The 27,187-nt window shown below is 34.4% G+C and overlaps 2 protein-coding genes across 3 annotated transcripts in view; one reads left to right on the top strand and one right to left on the bottom strand.

Moving 5' to 3' along the window:
- Positions 1 to 14,536, bottom strand: part of LOC135123547 (ubiquitin carboxyl-terminal hydrolase 31-like) — a 92,203-nt gene extending 77,667 nt beyond the window's left edge. The window contains exons 1-3 of one of the 2 annotated variants that reach the window (XM_064048316.1): positions 14,173 to 14,253; positions 13,942 to 14,120; positions 8,201 to 8,687 (exon numbers count right to left, since the gene is read on the bottom strand). In XM_064048316.1, the coding sequence (XP_063904386.1) occupies positions 8,201 to 8,687; positions 13,942 to 14,051 (597 nt within the window). In that variant the 5' untranslated portion in view covers positions 14,052 to 14,120; positions 14,173 to 14,253. Of the gene's footprint in view, positions 1 to 8,200; positions 8,688 to 13,941; positions 14,121 to 14,172 lie in introns of both variants that reach the window. The other variant, XM_064048315.1, reaches the window with a different exon arrangement.
- An 11,214-nt stretch (positions 14,537 to 25,750) lies between these two features.
- On the top strand, positions 25,751 to 26,407 carry LOC135123812 (uncharacterized). Its single transcript, XM_064048688.1, has one exon. The coding sequence runs from the start codon at positions 25,751 to 25,753 to the stop codon at positions 26,405 to 26,407; it is 657 nt and encodes a 218-aa protein (XP_063904758.1).
- Positions 26,408 to 27,187: the final 780 nt, after the last annotated feature.

Below are 27,187 nucleotides of genomic sequence, written 5' to 3'. Positions count from 1 at the left end.
ACAGACGGACAGACAGACAGACACAGAGACAGACGGAAACGGGAGACCTATTTCTTCATACTCTAGGGGTCATGAAAGATCGAGAAAACGTAAAAGCAGATAGGACTCTATTACAATACTTCCTTCGCTTACGCTCGGGAAGTAAAAACGGATAATACAAGTCATAGTGAAAAAAAAAAACTCAGTAAAAAAGGGACGTGAACCAATACGGGTTGCTTCTAATGAGTTATTTATTACATGTTTCTGCTTATGGTCTCACGTGTTTGAAAATAATTGTACAACTTTTTGCTGCTACTATGCTATCTACAAGCGCATTTATCAACAAGCATGATTTTATCTTGACTCTAGGGTTTTGCGATACTTGATTAGTAATTGTTTGTTATTTTGATATAGTGGTTTGTAATGTCTCACTAGCAGAGGCGACAGTCCCCGACTCGTAACGCGATAATCAGTTATCAATCCCACGAAGCTTTTGATGCAGCAGCGAAATATCGGCTACATTAACCAAGTGGAAAATAATACTTTACAAAAAAAAAACAATGTTTGTAAACTAATTGTGATAAATATCAAGGCGAATTCATAAACCACGAGTACAGGAGTATATTATTTCATAAAATTTAGACAGCCGTAACTATGCAAAATAATGAGGAAATGTCATGAACACAGACGACGGATGGTAGATAGAGGGAAACGGGAGACCTATTGTTTCATACTCTACGGCCTTTTTATGAAAAACGTTACCACACTAAAATTTCTAAAATTTATTATGTCAGAGAATGTCATCACCGAATTCTACAGGAGCAAGCTGTCATCACTTTCCTGTTTTGTTCAAGTAAAACTGATACATCGTTTATGTAACATCGACACTCAATGAATGTAATTTTACATTTCAATTAACTCATGTAGAAAGTACCAACAAAAACCTACCCACCATAATGAAATGAAATCATTAATTACAGGAATTCCAGAGAAGGCATTCTCTTTTTAACAGTCACAACCCATTGTCTACTTTACGACCCATAATCATAACCGGCACCATTATTACACATTACAGTCGATCACAAAAAATAAAAACCGCTATAATTATTAGCAAAATAACCGCGAGAAGCAAAACAAAATTCAGAAAAACCGAAGGACACCGGTCAAGGTTATGCAAATAACCATTTATTTAATAGCCACGTTATCAAATAATTTAAATCAGCTTTCATATTTCGATCGCCACCTGCAGATATGCAAATAAAAATGAAAGCTATGCACTGTACAACGCTCAACTATCAACAGTGTAAATTAATTCAACCTGCGTCACTCGATGTAATTGTTTCCAACTTCTCTCGAAACCCAGATAATGTGAAATATTTTTAAAATTTTATCTCTTCTGTTAACATTATGTCAGAGAACGCGATAAGGACACAGCGGAGACGTCAATCGAACTGCCGAGGAAAATTTAATACGCGTATAGGTGTAATTAACGCAGCCCACGCAAATTAAATATTTACTCGTTTAGATTTCGAGATTATCGAAAATTTTTCCTTTCGTTGCTGTGTAGCAGTTTCACTCGGTCAAGATAAGTGTACCATTTCACATGCCCTGACCCGGAACGCTGGGTTCCAAACAAACCCATCGCAGCCATAAAAGTGAAAGCTCCATTCACAAACAAATCGCTATGTCGCTCACTGGATTCGCGTTTAAATAAAGTCTCAGGGTCGGATTTTGTGCACTTCCCACGTTCATTTAAGCTTTTTCGGCGTGCCATTTCAAGGCCATTTTGAGAAAATACTGACAGCGAAAAAGAGGGGAAGCGCCACGAGTCGGAAATCCGGCTCCGAAGTCACAGAGAGTAAGGAAATCGTCTAGGATTTCGCGAACAAACTACGGGACGCCAAAAACATGACGTGGTTTCGTTGACAAAAATTTTAAAGGTGTCAAACGTCATCGTAACCATCTACTTAATTCACGGAAAGTACGCTCTGGAAATACCATAATCTACCAGCTACTCTGTGGTTAAGAGCCATTTACTGATTAATAAGATAAGTACGGTCTTTATTTGAAACATTTTTCTTGTTATATTCAAACGTTAGATAATTTTACTCTACTGTTATTATGACCCTATTGCGGCACATAATTTTGATATAATATGAGTTTTCTGGCCAAGAACAATAAATAAGCAAACTTTCGAGTTAATACTCTGTTTAAAATCAGGCTCAGTTATTTGATTTTTGTATTATTTTTATTAATATTGTATCAAATTAGTTCAAAAATCTTTCTTCTGATAGTAAAACTAAAACTATTTTTAACTTGTTCCACTTTTTATCTTCCAAAAATAGAAAAAGATCTAGTTTTGTAGTATAAACATATAATCATTACATAACGGTTTCAACAGAAACATGAGAAACGCCATTCCCAGTACCCGAACCCACAGATTTCTAAAGTGTGCGCTCAAAGTGACAACAGTTTTTAAGGCAAAACGGGCAGTTGGAAGTCTTCGATTTTACATGGGCATGAACCCCGAGTTCTCGGACCGCCACCTAAATTTTCGTTGGCATTTTATCATCTATTCGATATTTTTAAAACAGATTCTCTGTCTAATAAAATTGCAAACAGACGACACAGCCGGAAACAGGAACACTACTCCTTCATATACTAGAAGTTATGAAACTTCACCTGAAAAAAAGTTAAAAATAAAACTTCGAATTAGTTTAAAATCCAAAAATTCTAAAGACCATTTACAAATGAAGTGAGTCAAAGACGCTACGGTTTTTCTACACAAAGCAGCCGCCACACCGAAAGTTGATGGAGTAAATAAAATTGATGTTGCGAAACGAGCGAGACGTCGTGTAAGTAAATGAACAAAGACGTTACGTAAATCAGCGGGATCGATACGGAGCACAGATTTCACGGTAAAATTAAACAACAAGGGTCTGCCAGTTATTATTAATACGCTAAAGGTTTACACTTTAATTATACCGAGAAAATCCCTAATGTTTTATGGACCGTATTAAATCTAAAAGATCGTGGAAATCATCTGCTTTGAAGATGAAAGGTGTATGTAGCTGATAAAGTTCAAGATCTGTTCACCTAGAACAATTGGAGCTCGTAGAGCGAGCGAGACGCTAAGTAGTAACACAGGTTGCCGACGAAATTAAATGATATTTTTGACTTTTTTAAATTATTGAAGGCTATTTGTTAAATTAATGCCGTTTTTCGTGAATTGTAATATTAAATCAGTTTTTATATGTAGATCAGTTGTTATTTACAACTGTAACCTCCCCTTTCTGCTTTAAAAAAAATCTAAAAAGGTTATTTATACACAATTCCCTTCATCCCTGAAATACAGTCTACCAAAGCCAGGGTCTTCGAAAGATTATAGAATCTGATTTTTTTTTATTTCATTTATTTTCTAATCCATATAAATAAAAAAATGTATATATGTAAATAGTACAATACTAAAATACGGCGTTCAATATTTACAAAGTACGCCATTTATACACACATGAAATTAAGCTATCAAAATCTGGATGTCCAGGGTAACAAATAAAGGCGGATTCATAAATCATAAATATAAAAATGTTATTTTATATTAAAATAATTATGCAAAATTTTGTTTTATGCATTGTCGATGGGGACGATTAGACAAATTTTCGTTTGTGTTTTATCCTCTACACGAAATTCCTAAAATACATATACAAGTTGACAACAATCGTTCCAGTAGTTTCGGAAATTATCTGTGTAATAAATAAACACACTGACCACAGACCGACAGACGGAAACGGGGGACTTTGTTTTTCATAAGTAAAAAAAAAATATTTTATAAAACTTAAATAACATTTACTACTTTTGGTTGCGTTTTACTATCTCCATGATATTCCTAAAATATGTAAAGTGTGTCAACAATCGATCCAGTAGTTTCTGAGATTATCTGTCTAATACACATCGATACAGACGGACATGCATACAGACAGATAGGCAGGTGGAAACGGAAAACCCCGTTTTTCATACTCTAGTGATGATAGGAACGTCGAGAAAATATCAAATTGTTATTATTATCATTATTGCTTTGGCTTTAAGTGGTAACGAGTAGATATTTAATTTTAAACCAGTATGTAAAAAATTGTTACACAACGCCTGGATTTTAACTATGATTAAACTAATTACTTTTTATTTACTATACAGCGTGAGCAAAAAATGACGGATAAACTCAATGCAAGTTGTTAAGAAGCGTCTGGAGAACTCAAAAAAAAAAATGGTCTAAAGAGTTTAGGCAGTACTTCCCACGGTGTTGGAAACGTAACGACTGCATGCCTATTATGGTTTTTTGTTGCATTTATTCAGCAAAATTTTGAGGTGACGTCATCAATTTTTTAGGGGGGGAGGAGCAAATACATTTTAACTAAAAATTTACCATGACTATGATAACTTTAAAACATCTCCAAGAGTTCAAATCATTCGGTTTTGTATTCCTGATTAAATCCATTTGAATAAATTCAAGCATTCATTCATTTTTTTTAATCACCCTGTATATGCAAATCCAAAAAATATGAGTGGTATGGTAAATTACAACTACAGACTCATCAGATTTTGCAAATTTAAGATAGGATTTATTCAGCAAAATTTTGAGATGACGTCATCAATTCTTTAGGGGGGATGAACAAATATATTTTGACTAAAAATTGAATATGCTTATGATAACTTTAAAACATCTAAAAGATTTCAAAGCATTCGGTTTTGTAGTTCCTGATTAAATCAGTAGAATAAATTCACGCATTCAATAATTTTTTTGATTCACCCTGTATATGCAAATCCAAAAAAAATGAATGGAATGATAAATCACAACTACGGACTCATCATGTTTTGCACATTTAAGATAGGATTTATTCAGCAAAATTTTGAGGTGACGTCATCAATTTTTTAGGGGGGATGAGCAAATACATTTTGACCAAAAATTTAATATGCCTATGATAACTTTAAAACATCTCCAAGATTTCAAAGCATTCGGTTTTGTAGTTCCTGATTAAATCAATAAAATTAATTCATGCATTCATTAATTTTTTTGAGTCACCCTGTATATGTGAATTCAAAAAATATGAATGGAATGATAAATCACAAGTACAGACTGATCATATTTTGTACATTTTAGATAGGGTTTATTCAGCAAAATTTTGAGGTGACGTAATCAACTTTTTAGGGGGAATGAGCAAATCCATTTTGATAAAAAATTTACCATGCTTATGATAACTTTAAATTGTCTCCAAGATTTCAAAACATTTGGTTTTGTAGTTTCTGATTTAATCAATAAAATACATTGACGGGTTCATTAATTTTTTTGAGTCAGCCTGTATATGCAAATCCAAAAAATATGAACGGAAAGATAAATCACAAGAACAGACTCATCATATTTTGTACATTTTAGATAAGATTTATTTGGCAAACTTTTGAGCTGACGTGATCAATTTTTTGGAGGGGATAAGTAATTATATTGTGATCAAAATTTTATCATGCTTATCATAACTGTAAACCAACTGCAAGATTTCAAAGCATTCGGTTTTGTAGATTCCAAATTAAATATTAAAATGTTTTCTAATTTTGATCTTTTTTTTCAAAAATCTGGACGTTTCGGGTGAAATCTCAATTCGGAGTCCTAAACTACATGTGTAAGACTATGTTATTTAAAACCCAATTACTATGTACAATTTTGAAGTGACGTCATCACATTACTGGTGGGGATGATTAGTCAAATTTTGGTTAGCGTTTTACCATCTACATGATATACTTAATATAAATATAAAATTTGACAATAATTGGTCCAGTACTTTCGGAGATTATCTGTCTAATAAAAATCCAGGACGGCAGACAGACGGAAACGACAGACCTATTTCTTCGTCCTCTAGGAGTCATGATACGTCGAGAGAATGCAAAAGTAGAGAGTCGGCCGACGGACTCGATTACAATACTTCCTTTCCTTACGCCCGGGAAGTAAAAATTAGAAAAATCCCTGAATCAAAAGTTCGAAAACATAAAATTTCAAATTTGAAGAATTAACTTTGTAGTATGTACCAATATTTTTAATGTGAATTTAATTGACAGTCTAAAATTCCAATAAAAATAGTCTAAAAGGCTTTCGTGAATCGTAATCAAGCGAATTATTATTAAAATATTCTTACGTTTCTCGGTGAATTAAAATCGGCGTGAGTTAAACTCAACAATGTATTTCTTAATAACTCGGATTTACACGATTATGTACAAAACAATCCCGGGGCAACTTCACTGGGTTTTCTCGACATTCGCTGGACTCGATTTGGTAACTGAATTCAACTCTCGTTGCCTGGACTACACTAACTGCTCCCGACGGTGGTTCCCATTTAAACAGCCCGCGGTCCTGCTCGAAACGCCTACGTCACCGCTTCTAGACTTCTCTGGAGCACCCATTCGCGACTTCCGCTTCCAGGCTTTTCTCCGGCCGCCGTCGCCGACAATGAGTCATCGGCGATGTACATACGAGAACCCATAGGCGTCGTACCGGGGCCGCGTATGGGTTTATTTTACGTAACAATATTAATAGCTAAATATTTAACAATTACAATTGTTTGGTCCAATACAAAAAAAAAAAACACAACAAATATTTCTCAAATTGAAAGAAGGATTTAGTCGTAAATCAGAATTCAGAATATTTAATTAATCACTAAAATCCATAATTTAAATTACATACATAAGACTTTCGAAGATTTCTGAATGAATCGTATTTTCAACACATACCCACAATTTAATTTTATCAAATAAAAGATATATGTCGAGACAATTTACAAATAAGTAGAAAGTAAATAAATGAGTTCTAAGTAACAAAAAGATATCACGAAATAAAGGAATATCGTAAATTCCAATAGATGTCATCATTTCATCACTTATCGAATTTTGTAACTGGATAAGCTTATTTCCGGTATTAGTTACATTTTGATTAGCGATTTACCATGCACAACGACCGTTGCAAAATTTGAGAGCACTGGATTTTCCAGTTTTTGAGCTAAATTGTAAAACAATTTGGATTTGAAATTTTCAAAAATCTATATGTCGAACGTAAAAAATTAAGGCAGACTCATATGCCCCAGGTATTATTGTGTAATATTTTGATGTGAGTCACCAAACTGTTAGTGGGGATGATTAGATAGATTTTGGTTAACGTTTTAGCACCTACAAAATATTGCTAAAATATACCATTTCACAACAATCAGTCCGGGAGACCTATTTTTTCATACTTTAGGGGTTATGAAACGTCGAGAAAATACAAAATTAGCAGTTCGCCGAATGGACACTTTTACAATATTCCTTAGCTTACGCCCGGGAAGTAAAAAATCATGTTCCTAGAATTACATACGTCTGTTTTTCGAGATTAAACTCGAGTTATACTTGTGAATTATAGCGGGAAAAAAAATTCCATTTTACTGACAAGTCTTGTATTCTTAATCAGATATTTATTTCTTTAGTATACATATTTTACCACAAAAATAGTCTTTTTTTTATATTATTGTCCTATAATGTTTCAAATTATCGTAGTGTTGATCGGTAATTAAAATCGGAGTGGTTAAAACTCAACAATTTATTTCACATTAATATACAAAAGCACACGAAGAACTATACAGAGATTATGTACAGAACACTTCCGATTCGAGTAGACACATTTCTAGATATTTCGCGATCGAGGTTGTTCTGGAGTGCCCATCGCGACTTCCGCTTCCAGGCTTTTTTTTAGTCAAGCGCCGCCGTCGGTGATGATGATTATCACCATACATACTAGAAAACCCACAGGCCTCGTACCGGGGCATTGTATGGGTTTATTTCGTAAGAATACCTTATTTATGGTAGACGCACAACTAATAAAATTTTAATTAAGACTCTAAAATGTGTAAAGCCACAAATTACAGTCACAGTCGAATCTTGACAATCCTCAAACGCAGAACAGACCGTAATTTTTGTACTCTAAAGCAAATTTTACTAAGATATCTGTAAGGATCGCCTACACCGATGATTTAATCGAAATACAACATCGAATACACATAATTTTGAAATCGGCCCGCGTCATCTGTCACAGATTGATGAGGGTCTTTACCACAGAGTCTGCTCGAGCAAACTTCAAATTCAAAATTTGACATTACAACCCTCAATTTGACGTAAACCCAATTCACGTGTCACCCTAACTACTATCTCTTACCTTAATCAACTTGTACTTCTTCTTGGAAGCCGTATTGAGATCCTCGTGCACTTTATCCAGCAGCCACTGCAGGAACTCCAGCGCGTCGTGCTGCTGGTTGCCCTTGTACTGAGAGCCGTGCCGCTCCACCGCCTGCTTGAAGCCGGTGCTCAGCTCGGGGCTGTACTGGCAGGCCCACAGCGCCTTCAGGAGCAGCGCCAGCTGCTCCGTGATCTCGCCCTTGGTCCCGAACTTCTTCGAGTTGAGTTTGTTCCGCCTCGACAGGTCCACCTTGTACCTGTCGAGCACGAAGTACTCGGCCAGCACGTCGGTGTGCGAGATGCACTGCAGCACCGCGTTGATGAAGCAGGTGTTGCCGTGGTTCTTGAGCCCCGTCACGCCCGGGGTGTCTTCGGGGCCCCACGTCTGCAGCCCTACGGGGGGCACGCGCGCGTCGCCGCTGATCACCGGCACGCCCCCGATGTGCTGTGCGATCTTGTTGATGAACCTGCGGGTAGAAGGATGGTTTAGCACCCCGACGCAGGCTTTTGGGGAGAGGGTGGGTGGGTGGTTTAGGCGTAGAACACAGTGCCGTTAAAGAAAATAAGTAAACGACTAAATTAAGGTACATTTAGGCTATAAGTATAGATGATAGTCACTCTGACTGCAATGTGACTACTGCAAGTCACGATTGAGCTGAAATTTTAGGCAATATTTATCCCGAGAAGTTAACAACAAAAAAAACATACAATATACTCCGGAAACTATATCAGTGTGAGACTGACAAAAATTTCCTATTCGACACGATGATGGACTGTATCTGAAGGGATATATGTTTTACAATTTTGATTTTTTTTTTTTCAAGAATCTAGACGTTTTGGGTAAAAACTCAACACCGAGCATACATTTTGTAAACATACAAAATTTGACAACAATCGGTCCAGTACTTTCGGAGATTATCTGTCTAATAAAAATCCAGACGGCAGACAGACGGACAGACAGACAGACATACGGAAACGAGAGATCTATTTGTTCGTATTGTAGGACTCATGAAAGGTCGAGAAAACGTAAACGTAGAATGCAGTAATACGAACATTTCTGAAAAAATACTGGATTTTTAAATAACAAATACGAATGTTGTAATAATAGAATAAGCAAGACTCCAAACAAGGTGACTGATTATTTACAACCCACAGAAATTACCGAATAAGGAAGCTGCTTTTTCAAGAACGAAATAATAATAATTACAATACTGAACGGAGAAGTGCAGAATGACACATCACTTTTGCAAAAATATTCTGATACTAACAACGTTGCGTTTTTGAAAAGTAGGTGAAAAAAAAAATCTGTATTGAAATTCTTATGCAATAGTGTAGCTGTTATGGACAATGCACAATACCATCCTCTGTAGAAAATTAAGATCCCGATCAAACGAAATACTATTTGAAAATTTCATATATTTTGAAAAATTCCGGACCAAAAGTCGATTATTAGCAGTACTTGATGCAACTTGGAGCTTGAAAAACCGTATGAAGACTGTATTTAAATGGGATTTATTTGGTAAAATTTTTTGTCTTGACTAAAAATTTATACCATAACTTTTCTTTGTTTTTGGGAATAAAACTATATCAAAAATAAAACCAATATCTCGCCGACGTTTCATCTTTTCCAAAACTCAATTTTCAATGGTCAATAGACAAAACTTCAGCGAAATACTGGTTTTATTTTTGAAATAGTCCTATTCCCGATAACAAAGAAAAGTTAAGCCTTAATAGACGAAAAAGAAGTCCGAGATTTTAAAGTATTGGATTTTGCAGATTCAAGATTAAATTGCAAAATGTTATAACAATTTTGATTTTGAATTTTTTTTTCTCTAAAAACGTGATGTTTCGGGTAAAAACGCAACACGGATTCATAAACTACACGTGTCGGACTATGTGATTTGAAACTTATTTACTATGTACAATTTTGAAGTGATGGGGCTGATGACCCCCCCCCCCAAGTACTAGGCCGATTCTTGTCAAATTTTGTATTTACATTATTTATGTAGATGGTAAAACGCTAACCAAAATTTGTTTAATCATCCCCACCAATTATGTGATGACATCACTTCAAAATTGTACATAGTAAATGGGTTTTAAATTGTATAAAATAATATAGTCCTAAACATGTAGTTTACGACTCCGAATTGAGTTTTTACCCGAAACGTCCAGATTTTTGAAAAAAAAATCAAAATTATAAAACAACATTTTGCAATTTAATTTTGAATCTGCTAATCCGAATGTTCTGAAATGTTGCAAATGTTTTAAGGCTATAAAGAGCATCATAAATCTTTACTCAAAATATATTTGGTTATCCCCTCCAAAAACTTGATGACGTCAGCTCAAAAGTTTGTCAAATAAATCCTATGTAAAATGTACAAAATATGATGAGTCTGTGCTTGTGATATATCACTCCATTCATATTTTTTGGATTTGCATATACAGGGTGACTCAAAAAAATTAATGAATGCGTAAATTTATTTTACTGATTTACTCAGGAAATACAAAACCGAATGCTTTGAAATCTTGATGGTGTTTTAAAGTTATCATAAGCATGGTAAGTTTTTGATCAAAATGTATTTGCTCATCCCCCCTAAAAAATGTATGACGTCACCACAAAATTTTGCCGAATAAATCCTATCTAAAATGTACAAAATATGGTGAGTCTCTTCTTGTCATTTATCATTCTATTCAAATTTTTTCGATTTCCATATACAGGGTGACTTAGAAAAATTAATAAATGCGTAAATTTATTTTGAGTTAATCAGGAACTACAAAACCGAATGCTTTGAAATCTTGCAGATGTTTTAAGGTTATAAAGAGCATAATAAATGTTTAATCAAAATATTTTTGCTTATCCCCTCCAAAAAATTGATGATGTCAGTTCTAAAGCTTGCCGAATAAATCCTATCTAAACTGTACAAAATATGATGAGTCTGTACTTGTAATTTATCACTCCATTCATATTTTTTGGATTTGCATATACAGGGTGACTCAAAAAAATTAATGAATGCGTAAATTTATTTTATTGATTAACTCAGGAACTACAAAACCGAATGCTTTGAAATCTTGAAGGTGTTTTAAAGTTATCATAAGCATGGTAAGTTTTTGATCAAAATGTATTTGCTCATCCCCCCTAAAAAATTTATGACGTCACCACAAAATTTTGCTAAATAAATCCTATCTAAAATGTATAAAATATGATGAGTCTTTTCTTGTGATTCAATAGTTTTTGGATTTGCATATACAGGGTGACCCAAAAAAATTAATGAATGGGTAAATGTATTTTATTGATTTAATCAGGAGCTCCAGAACCGAATGTTTTGAAATCTTGCATATGTTTTAAGGTTATAAAGAGCATCATAAATTTTTAGTCAAAATATATTTGGTTATCTTCTACAAAAAACTGATGACGTCAGCTCAAAAGTTTGCCGAATAAATCCTATCTAGAATATATGTACAAAATATGATGAGTCTGTACTTGTACGAGTAATTTATCATTCCATTCATATTTTTTGAATTTGCATATACCGGGTGACTCAAAAAAAAAATGAAATCTACTGTGAAAAAAAAACATAATAGACATGCAGTCGTCACATTTCCGACAGCGAGGGAAGTACTGTCTAAACTCTTTAGACCAATTTTTTTGTAAAGATGTAAACATATTCAAATAGAACACTAGAAACAATTTACACATTTAATCACCCTGTATATGTTGATTTCTATCTTTATAAATGGAGCTGTGTCTTGTCATTTTTTTTGTAGAGACGTACACATATTCAAATGGAACACTTTGTATATTTCAAAAAAATTTTAAATTGTAGCCCTAAACGAGTGACGCGGTCCAAATGTTATTGAAATTAGGTTTATAAATAAAGAAATATGTATTCATCACATGAAATATTTAATAAAAAACAACTTAAAAAAAACAACAAATATTTTTTCAATTATCTGAATTTTTATTTTTATAAAAACTCAAAAAAACACTCTACGGAATCAATATTTAGTATTATTGATACTTTTTATTTGCTTTAGTGACCCAGTATTTCCTTAAACATTTTCTGCATTGTGTTCACCAAACATGTTTTTACGTAATTTGTAACAAAACACCAACGACCATGAGACTGCGTTAATTTAGTGAATAATAATGAAGGAGCTATTTTTGAGACTGATGAAATTATTTCATTTATTATGCGTGTCTCAACACCCAAATCCAACATTTTACCAAATTTTACGTAAAGTCGCACTAGCGAACAAAGAACGTCAGTCAGGAAAGTAGTTTTTTTTTTTAAGAAAAATCAGTCGAAGGTTATTTCGCTAGTCAAACAACCCGGCTTGTTTGAAAAATTATGCAATTCAATTATGCGACATTTTATTGGTGATTACCTTTACAAATAAAATATATAGAAAACAGCAGTAATAGTGTAAGAGAGAAAAAAATAAAGGCGGATTCATAAACCACAAGTACAGGAGTATGTTATTTTACAAAATTTAAATCACGTTTACTAAAAAACACAGACGAATGAGATACGGAAATGCGAGATCTATTTTTTCGTTCTAGGGGTCATGACAGGTTGAGAAAACAGAAAGTAGCCATTAAATAACAACTATTAAATAGTGACGCTAATAGTTAATTTTTATTTATTTATTTTTTCATTTTCACCAGACAGGCAAACGGAAGCAGGAAACTTGGATTTTTACATCCTGCGGAAACATGAAATTATAGATTCGTCCAAATGACTATTACCCCTATAATACTTCACTAAGCTTATAAACAGATGTCGATCGAAAATATTTGGACAGGAAAAAAAGTAAAATAAAAATCTGTCAATGTGTTCATAAGTCATAACGTGGTCGTAGTAAATCCAAGACTCGCGATTCCACTAGGGGAAGCTTTCCGTATTTCATACTTTTTCTTTTATAAAAGATACCTTTACATTTATGTCAACTTTTATTTTTAAACTGTGTTAGTCTCGAAAACAGGATCGACTCGCAAATTACATAATGGACTTCTTAGAAATGTTGACCCTACCAATATTACATAATTTTTTATTGAAAAAAGATCCCTTCAAAGCAAAAAAAAAAAGTCGCATTTTTTGCTACCTTGGAAACAGTACACCTAGATTAGTGTCACATTGTACATAACAAAAAGAAAATAATTTACCTTTCCTAAAACGACGAAATTTCAATGGTTTATTTACAAGGATAATTCCACAAGACCAAGACTGATAATATTGTGGCAGTAAGGTGCGAAAGTGTCACAACCTACGATTCTTAAGGAAAGAACTGTTTTTTTAACGAGCCAAATCAGTTTTATCTTTTCTTGGTCCAAAAGGTCTCAATTATAACACACATTTCTCTCAAGAGTGCGCTATTTTAAATACATTTTTGGTTATGGGGTAGAGATAAATGTTACAGAATATAGCCCGAAAAATGTAGCAACCGGCCAGAAATGGATCTTTCCAAATAACAACCGTTTTATCGTTTGTTGATTATGTGCAACAAGAACACCTTACTTTTATAACAACCTTTAAACATGTATCTCGATAAAGTTGGCAGAGTACAGTAGACAGAATTCTCAAGACGCTCCTTTAATCGTTAAACTTTCCTGTTGCCTAATTTCCCAAGGGAAGGCAAATTTATTGGCACAACTCTTTCCCTTTTAATGCGGATCAAACTTTATTCTAGACAAACGAAATTTTTACACCAGGATAAACGCACCTCTCGAACAATCTCAAGTTGTCACACTTTCGCATCTTGCCGCACAGGGCCGTAATAGCATCAATCTCTGTTCCTATCCAATTCTCCTCGCAGCAAACTTTGCTCAACATTCAAGTTGCACCGGCAAAAGTGTCTTGCGTAAGTGACTACACATTTCTTAACGCTATGTTGTTCTACGCCTAAAAGGGCACATTTTTGCAAATTTCGGGAGTAAACTATGCTGGCTCCAACCTGCGGAACGAGGGCCGGCGGAAGACCTTCTTGTTGTCGCTATCCTGCTCGTTCTCTTTCGTTTTTATCCTCCGTTTGGACATCCTGGTGGCGTTGAAAGGGTTCCGGGGCAGAGTGAAGGTCCGTTTGAGTTTCGACAGTTCGACAGATTGTGAAACGGGGGATTCTGGAATCAGTGTCATCGCGTCAGTTCCGAGTAGGTCGCCTGCTGAATTCGATTTTATCACTAGCAACGGTGGAGTCTCACACATAATCACATCATTTCACCATCTCGTCATCGCTTTTCTAGGCTGACGGACACGATTCACTACACATCACTAGAAGCGCGATACTGCGTTTGTCAAATGTCAGCCATTTGTCAAAATTTCGGGAGGCGCGTCCGCCAATCGGGTGAGAGCAAGTGGGGCGAGCGTAGCGGCTTCTGGCGGGGGTTCGGATACTAGCGTATGGCTGGTTGCCTATCCGGCACAAAATATGTTCACAGCATAGATATCTATGCTGTGATATGTTCATAAGACCACGACCTTCTCTATTAACTAACTAGTTAATAGAAAAGGTCGTGATAAGACAAAAAGCCTCTTCCAGTTTCGTTCTTCTTTTAGGACTTAAAGAGTTATTCAAGTATTTGTTGGCAATACAAAATCTTCATGGGAGTTATATTTACACTGAATTAATTGAATTCATTAAAATAATGATAAAAAACCAAAAATCTATTTCTTTTTTTAAAACTAAACTATCGAGTGAGCAATATAATTTGTAATCGAGTTACATTTGAAATAACATTTGAACAGGGAACGTGTGTCTTACCAAATTCTGACGATTAATGATGTCTACAGTTCCGCCGTTTACCTGCATTAATGGGTTTTGGAAATTTTATTAAAATGAATGCTAAAAATTTTAAATTGTACCGAATCGTTCAGTTTTGCAATTCTGCAGTTTTTAAAATTCATCCCTATTTTTTACATGATTTGAATATGTATTCGCCTGTGGTATTCGCAGTAAGACCTTGACCGATATTGGATGTAACTTGAACCACTGTTCAACTGTTCGTTACGTTTGAGGTTAAGTTGATTGTGTTTTCCAAGTGTTTTCGAACTGAATTGTGTCTTTTTCTGAATTCTTTAAGTAACTGAAGGGCCGTAACGAATGATTTTTTGCTTTTGTTGTGTTTCGTACTGAAAATCCTTTTAAAAAAACAGTTCTTTTCAGAACTAACTTGTGTTCATTTTGGGCCGTTTTTTGGCTTAAATTTTCAACAAATTCAAGAACTTGATGAAAAATGGCTTTTACATTGGAACATAAGACTTTTATGATTGAGTCTTACTTTCGAAATGGTCAAAAAATCGACGGACAATGGCAATATTAATTCCTGACACGTGGACGGAATTTAGAGAGCAATTTTCAAACAATATTGTGGATTATGCTAATTTTTGCAATTCATTAAAGCGTAGTGCACTTGCCGAACAATATTGAAAAAGACTTGAGATTATTTGCTTATCGATTACAATGTGTGCAAGAATGACATGAGGGGAATTTTCCAATCAGACGTGAATACTGTGAGTGGTTTTTGAACACATTTGATGATGAACTGCTAGAGAAGACATTTTTTACGGATGAAGCTTGGTTCCACGTGAGTGGTTATGTTAATTCCCAAAATATGCGAATGTGGAGCCAAGAGAAACCACCTTTTTATGTTGAGGCCCCACTTCATGCACAAAAAATTGGTGTTTGGGCTGCAATTAGCCAAAGACGCATCATAGGCCCATTCTTTTTTAATGGTAAGAAAATGAAAACCAAAGTTTTTTAACTTTCTTCCTCAACTTATCATTTTTTAGGCAATTTAACTTCTATTTGATATCTGGAAGAAATTTTGGGGCCATTCAGAAGAGAACTCCATGATGATGAATTAGCTTTTGGTTTTTTCCAACCATTACGAGAGTTTTTTGACCAAAGAGTTATTAGTCGAAATACTGAACATATCTGGCCCCCAAGATCATGTAATCTTACACCTGCTGATTTTTTCTCTGGCCGCATTTAAAGAACACAATTTATTGTACTCCTGCTAATGATTTGGAAGATTTAAGGAACAGAATAACTGAAAAAAATCAACGAAATAAACAACAATGAGGTTATATTGAACAATGTCATTGATGCAGTTTGAAGAAGAGTTTTGCTGTGTTTTCAAGAAAATGGGGAACATTTGCAACATTTATTGTGAATAGGGACTTTAAATATAGTGTTTAATGCTCTAATGGAAATTAATTGTGAATTTAAGTGTCATTTTTTTTTTATTAAAAAATAAATGATGAAAATTCAAAATTTTGGTTTGTTTTTGGCTGAAAAATGTGTTTGCACAAGTCGATTTACCTCATTAAAGTGAAAGCAAACCATCATCGATTTAAAGGTGGATTCCTTTACTGTGGTCTGTTTTTGTGGAATTATATTCACCGAATTCGCCCCCATATTTCAGGATACGTTCAAAAAAAAAGATGAGTTTTACTAAATCAAAAATCTGAACATTTAAATGGTTAATCATTCATTATTCAAATTCAGTTCTGAGTTCACGCCATTTTTTTCTTTCCATCTGTCAATTTAATTTATTTGAAGTTATGTACTATGTGGATCAATCATCGACGTGACTTTTCCGAAACAAATGAAAATCAACAAATGACTCGATTACAAATTATATTGCTCGCTCGAAACGTATTTTGCCGCCAAAACCAATTTATATTTTAGAGAATGTTATTGCCTTCAGGGAATTGGTAGTTGTTCTTTTATCGACTTTTTAATTGAAGCATAATTTACATATAGCGTTTTTTGTACATGTAGGCAACCAACATTCTTTTTGTACGGGAAGCTTTTAATGCAGTAGGAAAACGGACGATCCAGTGTTGAGAGATTAATGACATTTTAAAGCTCTACCAAGACAAATGAGGAAAGTATGCAAATTAGGTGGCGGTTGTTAAAGTAGAGTCTGCCAAATCGTGAACACTGACTATATATCTACATATTTCCAACAGTACATACTTATTTATTAGAAACCGGCAATAAAAATAAACTGCTCAGGATTATAATAGCAATGGTTTACAACGCTTCGGCTGCTTTGGGTTGCTTGTCCGAAAGGACGCTGTTGACCATCCATTATGTATGTATGTATTCATGCACATCTGATTAATAGAACCTTTGTTCCGTTCGGAAAAGCCATCGAACAATAAATTATCATTACCATGATAGTAAACGGTTTATTGGTGACTTGTGACTTTCAATAAACAGAAAGTCGAGTTTTATTATTTACTTTGTTAACACAATGTCTACCTGCATAGGTACATATTAAAAATAGTCAAATTATTGCTATTATATTATAGCGAAAATGGTTGGGTCCACTTTCGAAATAACAAGTAAATATTTAAGAGTTTATTTTTTGTTTTTTTTTTACACCGTCGATCATTGAAAACGAAGAAGAAAAAAACAAAAGTATATTTTTAGACAGAAGTCCCCTTATTTTTAACCTGTAAAACAATGTCTTTATTAAAATCAAAATATACTTTAAATTAATTCAAAATACGTCGAATGATTTAAACAGGAGTAGTAGTGGAAAATTAGTGATATAATCCTTAGCAAAATTTTTAACAAAAACGAACAATTTTTGCAAAAATGGGTGCGAATTCGACACGATTTATGTGGGTAGTTCCGAGTCTTGCCACTAGGAGCACAAGTTTGTTTAATCGACGAATAGGATTTTTTATTATTAAAATTTTGCAATTTACCAGGTTTCTGATTGCATTAAAACATTTGTAAAATTCTAGAGCATACAGTTCTGCAATTTTAAAGTTAAATCGGAAAATGTTGCTATGATTTTCTTTTCAAAAATCTGGATGGCAGGGGTAAAAACTGATTACAAAGTCGTAGACCACAATTGAATGGCATGAGTCTAAATATTTTTATACGATTTTAAGTTATTTTAATTTAAATAACATTTATTCGGCAAAATTTGGTGATGAGGTCATCATGCTTACGATAAACTTAAAACGTTTTCAAGAATTAAGAGCATTCGAATTTGCACGTTTGTCCACTTTATTCTATCTAAGTGTTTAGAGATTATCGAAAGCTGCAGTGAGGAGGCGGAGCAGTCTGACATCACTCGCTGCTGCGTACCGACAAAACTTTTACATGCCATAGTAACCTTCGACAATTACTTCATAGATATTTCTTTGGCAAATAGTTTATTAGTGAATCTTCTGAAGAATTTCTGGCAATAAGTATAAAAAAATTATTTATGAAAGATATATTTAGCTACCAACGGAAGAGTATACTAAAAAAAAAAGACAATTAGAGCTACACATATTGACAAGAGAAAAATATTAAATATCTGTTTATTTATGTTTTTCTTAATAAAATGCTAATAATAAAACAATAATATTTGACGAGTTGGATAACGCGGTCTTCAAAAGTAGACCATTTTTAGAATTGCTTCATTTAGTAAAATTTTCCTTTGTTTATTGAATACAGATACACTGATGTGTCCTTTTTTATATAATTCAGTACACACCGCAACAATTTGCATAGTTTAATATTTAATTAAATATAAATAAATAAATAAAGATTTATTTGCCCAACAAAATAATTCTATTTACAGGACAAATTAATTACACTTACAAAATATAATCAACAGATTTATTTTAACCTAAATTTAATAATATAATAAATATAAAATAACATAACAAATATAATAGGTATTATTAACATTAATAATAATACATAAATCTAATATTTCAAAAGAATAGGGAAAATGATTATTCTGCGTTGAAGGTCTGTTCTCGGCAGCTTGTCATAAATTATCAATTCTTTTCAGTATCACCTTATGATGGTTTTATGACCCAATTCCCGTCTATCTCAGGTAGACTTTAGGAAGATATTGCTGGTTGCCTAATTCAAACTGGCGATATCTTTTCTCTTTTTATTTAAATACCACAAGGTGTTACAAAATAAATAAATAAATGATTTGGATATAGTGTTTTCTTCTCTAGTTAGGAGAGCCAATATTTTCAAATTTCTGTTTTTACATGTAAAATCCCTAGGTTTCAAAAGCGATTTTACACCAATGCTAACAATAGCAGTACTGTGTTCCCAAATTTTCGGGAAAATTTGTCTAAGTAAAAATTATGAGTTGATAAACCACACGTATAGAGCCATAATATTCCGCATATTCCAATTTTTTCGAAGGGAATAAAGGATAACGACTGCCTTAACGATTACCTAACGACCTAACTCAACAGGGGTTCATACACCACAAATGCAGGAGTATAATACCTTATTTTATAAAATTAAAAAAACTTTTGTAAATTTTACAGATGACGTCATCCCCTTGGTGGTGGGGATGATTAACTAACTTTTGGTTTAACGTTTTACCATTTACATGTTATTCCTAATATACATACAAAATGTGACACCAGTTGGTCCAGTGTACTTTCAGTCATTATTATCTGTCTAACAAAAATCGACACAGACGGCGGCGGACAGACAAACGAACAGACAAACGTACCGACAGACGACAGACAAACGAAAAACGGAGATCACTTTTTTCGTAATATTATAGGGGTCATGAAACGTCGAAAAAACCTGGAAGTAGCGATTCGTCGGGGGAGGGAGCGCCGGGGTTACTCTAAAGCCGGAGACATGGATAATAGGTGGTGAGCTCCCACGAAAACACGAGAATAAAAATAAAACGGCAAGAGATATTTTACAACCATAAATGGGGTTTATTCCCTGCTACCAGCTACATGGCTAAAATAATAATCTTATGGCTAAGTCTTAATTAACGAACAAATTAAATAAACAAAAAAACTAAACGTCCGGCACGGTCGTTCCTCCTGGGCGGAGACTTCCTTCAGGACGGGCTCCTCCTGGACTTGGGGGCGGCGATCTTGAAACCTGGAAATCGCGCGGCGATCCGGCGGAGAACGCGGTGGCGGTAACGACGCGTGTACGACGGTTACGACTTGTGACGGCGACGACAAAAAAACAACCGGTGACGGTGGTACGGTATTTCGCTCGGGGCGGCGATTCCAAAAAGCGATACTTAAACGGGCAGACGACCCAAAAGTACTTACGGTGGTCGGAGGGTCAAACTTCACTTTCTGCCACTTAAACTTCTTTCACCACAGCCAGAAGACTCTCTTCACCCTTTGAGGCTTCAGGCAAGAATCCTCTTCCGCCGCACCGTTTTAAATATTGAATCAAACATTGCACAGAAAGACACAGAAACAATGCTAATACTAATGCACGGAAATGGTATAATTCTGTTGTGAATAAATTTTTTAAGGAAAAAGAAAAAAATATCAATGCGACTTTCCGAAGTGTCCCATTTTAAAAATTAAATTTGGCGCCGAAAAAACAATACCGCGAACCCGTTCCAGGTGGCGTATATTATGCTTAGTTTGCCTTATATTTATATCTTATTTTCTTACACTTGAATTAAAAAATATCGATGCTAGATATATTGTCAGAAGTGTACGATGAAAATAGATCTTGGCAGCGAATGGCAAACAGGAGAAAAAACATTTTTTAATGACCAATAAATGTGAGAATTGGGAAAATTTGCAAAACTAAAGACACAACGAATATTGCAAATACAGGAATTGTTCCGACACATCGTTATAAAAAAAAAATAAATAAATAGAGTATGGAGTTCATGAGAAACAATTTAAAACGAATGTAAATATAGGCAACCAAAAATATTGATCTCATTTCCCACACGACGCTGAAGATTAGTGTCTGTAAAAATTATGTGGTCTGACGGCTATTATTCTTAATTTTTAATTTAATATTTATACTTTTCAAGTATGAGATAAAAGCCGAGAAGTAAAAATTGTACTAAAACAAGAGAAGTGTTGAGACCAAAGATTTTTTATCTACACTCACTTGTCTACGTAAGCAATATTAATTAGTATCAGGTAAACGTGTCTTATTACCGTAGATTTTTACAATTGCACTACAAACTTTTCTCATTAAGTTCAATAGTTAGTTGACAGTATATTTGGATTATTTGGTACAAAGCTAGTTGTTCTTGTTCAATCAGGGGAAGTCCCAGTATTACGAAATAACAAATAAATAAATAAGGAAGTTTTATTGACGCAATCGCAATACGCTTATCAGTAAAATACATGTCAAAACAGATAATACGTGGAAATAAAAAGTATTTTCGGCTCAAAGTAGGTAATTATGATATGTTTGATTGGCTGATTATTATTAAAGATCACATATGAAAAGTTTCGATAATGTTTCGAGGACACTGTTAAGCAAGTGAAAAACACAAAACATGATGATTGTAAATACTGATAATAATACTAACTCAGAAATTTCTAAAATTATTCTTCTCAAATTTCAGTATACCTACGTGATCAAGCTTCATGGATAGTAAATTTTGACCTTAGAGAGTGTAGGCAAATTCATAACTGCTATGTTTAGTTCAACAAAATTGACAAGTTTATTTTTGCTTACGTTCAATTCTGTTGAAATTTGCTTGCAGATCTAACCAAAATTATTCTCAGTTTGTTGATTACATGACACTGTTGATTATTTTGTACTTCTTTCGGAATATTTATTTTGGTAACACAAAAACTGTCAAAGACTGTTAAACAGCCGTTGCGATCCCCAATCCGATAAGTAACTCAAACATTACTCCGCTTGCATGTCAAGTGAGAGATTTAACCTTTTTGATAAACAAACATATCTGAGATTGAATTGACATGGCATCTTCAATTCAAGGATGTCAGCACACATATTACGTTGTGGCCCAAAGGAAAAGTTTTCGATTAAATGCTAGCAGAAGCATAATGCATAAAATGATATAAAACTTAAAATTAATATAACAACAACAAAACTAAATATAGTTTAAAATTTTACTTTTCTTGCTTTTATAACGGCTAAATTTGATGCCACCGATGAAAATCAGTGGCAGCAGGTGATTCGTGTTCAGTAGACAAAATTATTAGACAGTAACTTTTGATCCACAAATTTTCAACTCGTAATCCCAATCCGTTTCTTCTTGTTCATATTTTTATGTTTTTGGCTCCACATTTATAAGTTGCAATTACAGTCGGGGCTAGAAAATCTTGGACGTCATTTTTCTGTCATTTTGAAAATTTGTAATCTATGCTTTATTGTCATTTTGACGTTTGAAGTTTAAAAAATTTGTCACGTCTCGCATTCAGTATCACCGTGTCTTTCAGTGTTCACTTGGACCTTTTTCTACGCATCTGATAGTCAAAATTCAATTCGGACAACACATTTCGTCTTCGAATCCACATGGCATTTACCCAACTGATAATAACTTTCAAAACAGATCAACGTTTAAACTCAGATCTTGAATTTTGTAATTTACTATTTCAAAAATCTCGAATGAGAAGTTATTAAATCTAAATAATAACTTAGGAAAAACTATCCAGCCCTTTAGACATACCAAAATTAAAATATTAACCTTGCATCAGTGAATTTCTAATACGTATTTTAAGTTAACATGTGCATCGCAGCAATAATTATTTCAGCACCAAAACAAATCTCATCAAAAACATTTTATATCACATTCACAAGGGTATCAAACACTGAAGCTTTACTTTGAATTAAATACGAAAATGTATTATAAAAACGTGAAGGAAAGTTAAATCGGTCCCATAATAACTGTTTTAACACATAGCATAGAAAATAAAGACAAAAGCAAAAGCTGGTGACCAAATTAATTGGACACAGGACATAATTTCTAGAGATTGCATGAAACAAAACAACAATGTTATCCAGATAAGTCCGAACATGTCCTGGAAAATCCACTACATGATCAGTGATTTCAAGTGGCTATTCTAAACGATGTGTGGAATTTCCGGTCGTCGTTTCGTAAAACATGAGATAGACGAATGTTAATAAAATCAACTGATATTATTTACACAGGGGGTAATGATGGTGTCCCTTTAACTTCCTGCAGGTTTACCCTTTGGTTAAAGTGTACCAATAACGTGAAGTATACAAGATTTCAAACACTTTGGAGACCACACAATGGAGACTACGTCGTTCTCTTCAACTAATTGAATCCGCCCGCCCGTCTAGTGAGGAGATGAAAGATCCCCGCTACATTTTTATTGAAAAATCTAGGAAAGAAGTTAATTCTTGCCTTATTTTGGCGCTAAATATAATTTCAAAACGGGACACTACAGAATCATTTGTAAAAAAAAAAACCGCTTCACAATGCAAGGGATGCAGTTTTTGAAATCAGTTTTCCCAGTTCATGGCCACCAGTATGCCGACGAAACAAAAATTCAGTTAATATTTGGGACAACATAGTGTTTTTGATGAGCAGGTTTTTAAGTCAGGTCATGATGGCACTATACGAGTGTACCGCCCAGCAAGTTTCAGATATGACGTGTTTGGCGATGGATAAGTAGCCATGGACCTGACTTAACCAGATCTGACCTACTAACCTAACCTAGCCTGTAGTTTATTAGAAATAAATAATTGGTGTACACACAAACCCTTAGATCATAACCGTCAGGCTTTTAAGTTTGTCGTCCTCACGAGGGCTTAAACATCTTCTTCATGCCTTTTTTCCATGCTCGACTAGTAACATTAATAGTGCCAGTTCCATTGGGAGGAATAGGAATAACGCTTGTCTTAGTCCTTCTTTCACTACAAACTCTCTTGATTCCATGTTATCGGTCCTCACATAGTTTCTATTTGTTCTATATAGGCTCATAATTGCTTGTCTCAATTTTGTACTTATATTTCTCTTTACCATACTTTCGTTGATTGCGGACGTTGGCACCCTGTCAAAAGCCTTTTCTATATCGATAAATGCTGCATATATATTTTTACTTGTTATTTTCGCCCTTTCCGTAAGTTGTTTAATTGTAAAGATATGGTCCTGGATGCTTCTTCCTTTCCGGAATCCACTCTGCGATTGATCAAGTTGTGGTTCAATTATCCTTCTTGTCCGCTGTTCCAAAATTCGCTCATATAATTTACACGCCACGCTGAGTAATGTAATACCTCGATAGTTTGTGCACTGAGTCTTGTCTCCTTTCTTGAAGATTGGTATTATCACTCCAACTTCCCAATCTTTCGGGATTGTGTTTTCATTCATTGCTTTGTTGAATACATCTGTGAGCAATTTCAACCCACTTCTGCCCAGATTTTTCAGCATTTCTCCCGTTATCTGGTCATATCCTGCAGCTTTACCTTTTTTCAACATCTTTATTGCCATCTCCGTCTCATTAATCTCTATTTTTGCTTCTTGTCCCCATTCTTTATCGTCTCCCACCACTTCGACGGACCTGTCAGTTTCGTCGTTGCTCAGTAGTTTCTCGAAATACTTTTTCCAAGTTTCCATAATCTCTTCTTCCTTTTTCAGCAAAATACCCTCTGCGTTTCTTATCTGTTTAATTGTTTCTTCTTTCTTGTTTGTTCGTAAACTCTTCAGAATTCTGTAGAAGAGCTTTTGGTTAGTATGATAATCCTGTTCCATTTTATTTCCAAAGTCTACCCAAGACTTTTCTTTTGCCTTCTTTATTACTTCTTTTACTTTGTTCCTTTGTTCTTTATATTTATTATAACTTCCATTTGTTTTCCATTGCAGGTATTCTCTCCACATCCTCTTCTTGATTTTCACTTCGTTCTTAATTTCTTCGTTCCACCAATGAGTTTGTTTCCTTTTTGGGTTTTCCTTTGTTGTTCCGCATGATCGTACCACACCCTTACACATCGCCTCCTTCAATACTGTCCATGTTTGTTGACAATTCAACCTTTCAGTATCGGTTTCCTCTATCATTTCTTCTATTATATTTCTATAGTCTCGTGCTACTTCAGGATTATTCAATTTGTATGTTCTTAATTTTACTTTTGGTGCTTTCTTTGGTGGGTTAGGTTTTTCTCCAGCTCTGTCTTTAGTATAACCAATGCTCGTGTTCGCTTGGACTAGAAAGTGATCACTATTAATTTCAGCCCCTCTTTTCACTCTTACATCCTATATTACGTGTCTAAAGTTTCTTTTAATTAAAACATAATCTATGATAGATTTTTCATTTCTACTTTCAAGTACTCTAGTATATTTATGAATTTCCTTATGCTGGAAGAACGTGTTCATTACAAGCATGTTATTTTGGGTGCAAAATTCGATTATCCTTCTTCCATTTTTATTTCTTATATTTTCTCCGTGTTTTCCTATTACATTTTCGGCATCATTAAGCCTTCGTCCTACTCTACCATTAAGGTCCCCTAGTATAATCGTTCTGTCTTTTGCATTATCTACTATTTCCGTTACTTCTGCCCAGAATTCATCCTTTACTGCAACTCTATCATCTTCGTTAGGTCCATAAATAATTATTATATTAATCTCTTGCTTCTTATCCGTCTCAATCTCCAACTTAAGAATTCTTTCCGAATAAAACTCCCATTTTTTTACAAGCAATGTGCTTTCGCAGATGATCTGGCGATCTTCGCGGAAGCGGAACAGGAGCTACAGAAGAACGTTGAGATCTGGAACAGAGCATTAATGGACAGAAAATTGAAAATAAATGTAGAAAAGACTAGGGTCATGGTAATGGGAAAAGCTAGTCATGACATTAGCGTACAAATAGATGGAAAAGCTATAAAACAAGAGGAAACCTTTAAGTATTTAGTAGTACTGCTGAGCAGCAATGGCAATCAGGAGGTGGAAATCAAGGCGAGAATCGAAAGTGCAGCAAGATTGTACCACAGTATTAAAAATACACTCATAGGAAAGAGGGAAATATCAAGGAAAGTGAAGATGAGCGTGTACCGAGCTGTTTTTACACCAATACTTATATTTGGAAGTGAAAGTTGGACCGTAACAAAGAAAATAAAAAGCCAAATACAAAGTATGGAAATGAAATTTCTGCGACGAGTAATGGGTATAACAAAAATGGATAGAATCAGAAATGTAGAAGTGAGGAAAGAACTAGATATAGAACCGATCGTGAATAAAATAGAAAGGAACCAACTACGATGGTATGGACACCTAATCAGAATGGACAGAGAGACTCCAGTAAAAAGTGTATGGGAATCTAGAGTTCAGCACAAAAGACCAAGAGGAAGACCGACCGTAACGTGGAATGAAAATATTGAGAAAATTCTGCAGCAGAAAGGAGTAGGGTGGGCGGAAGCCAGGATGCTCGCAAAAGATAAGAAAAAGTGGAGAAACGTGGTGTACGAAGGACATGTCCATGAATAATATGATGTAATATACCTAACACCTTCGGGTATTGTAGGTTTTTGATTATATATATATACTAGCTGACCCGGCCACGCGTTGCTGTGGCTAAAGTTTTTGTTATATTACATTATAGTAAACAATCTAAGAGGAACAATAAGAGAACATCAGTCACGGAGTCCACTATGCTTTTTCACACAGATGGTATTTGTAAAAAAATATGGTGATCTCCTTATTTGACTTTCTACTACTATAACCCTTTAGTACAATGAAATTATTTACGAACAAAGACGAAAATGTTGATGTTGCTATACAAATTCACTGGATTGAGATTTGAAGGGGAAGTACGTTGAACACAATATTTCGTTCACTACAAAATAAATGTAATTAATTTTATAGCGTCAACAACACGTGGTAATTATGCTGTTAAAATGTAGCTTATATGACACGTTCGTAGATTTACCATAGCAGCGCCATCTATTGATTACTTACTCAACCCAGTCGAAAGGTATCGACATCTGTTAGAATCATTTGGAGTTAACAGATAATTGTGACTGTCAAATAATAACAGACACGTTCACTACAAAATAAATTTAATTAATTTTATAGCGTCAACAACACGTGGTAATTATGCTGTTAAAATGTAGCTTATATGACACGTTCGTAGATTTACCATAGCAGCGCCATCTGTTGATTACTTACTCAACCCAGTCGAAAGGTATCGACATCTGTTAGAATCATTTGGAGTTAACAGATAATTGTGACTGTCAAATAATAACAGACAAATAATTAGCAATAAAT

The sequence above is a fragment of the Zophobas morio genome, unplaced genomic scaffold (genome assembly GCF_036711695.1).
Source record: "Zophobas morio isolate AGI-343-1 ecotype UQ-CSIRO unplaced genomic scaffold, CSIRO_AGI_Zmor_V1 ptg000006l, whole genome shotgun sequence".
Lineage (NCBI taxonomy): Eukaryota > Metazoa > Arthropoda > Insecta > Coleoptera > Tenebrionidae > Zophobas > Zophobas morio.
Note: the sequence above shows the minus strand (reverse complement) of the source record. Positions and strands in the feature narration are given on the sequence as shown.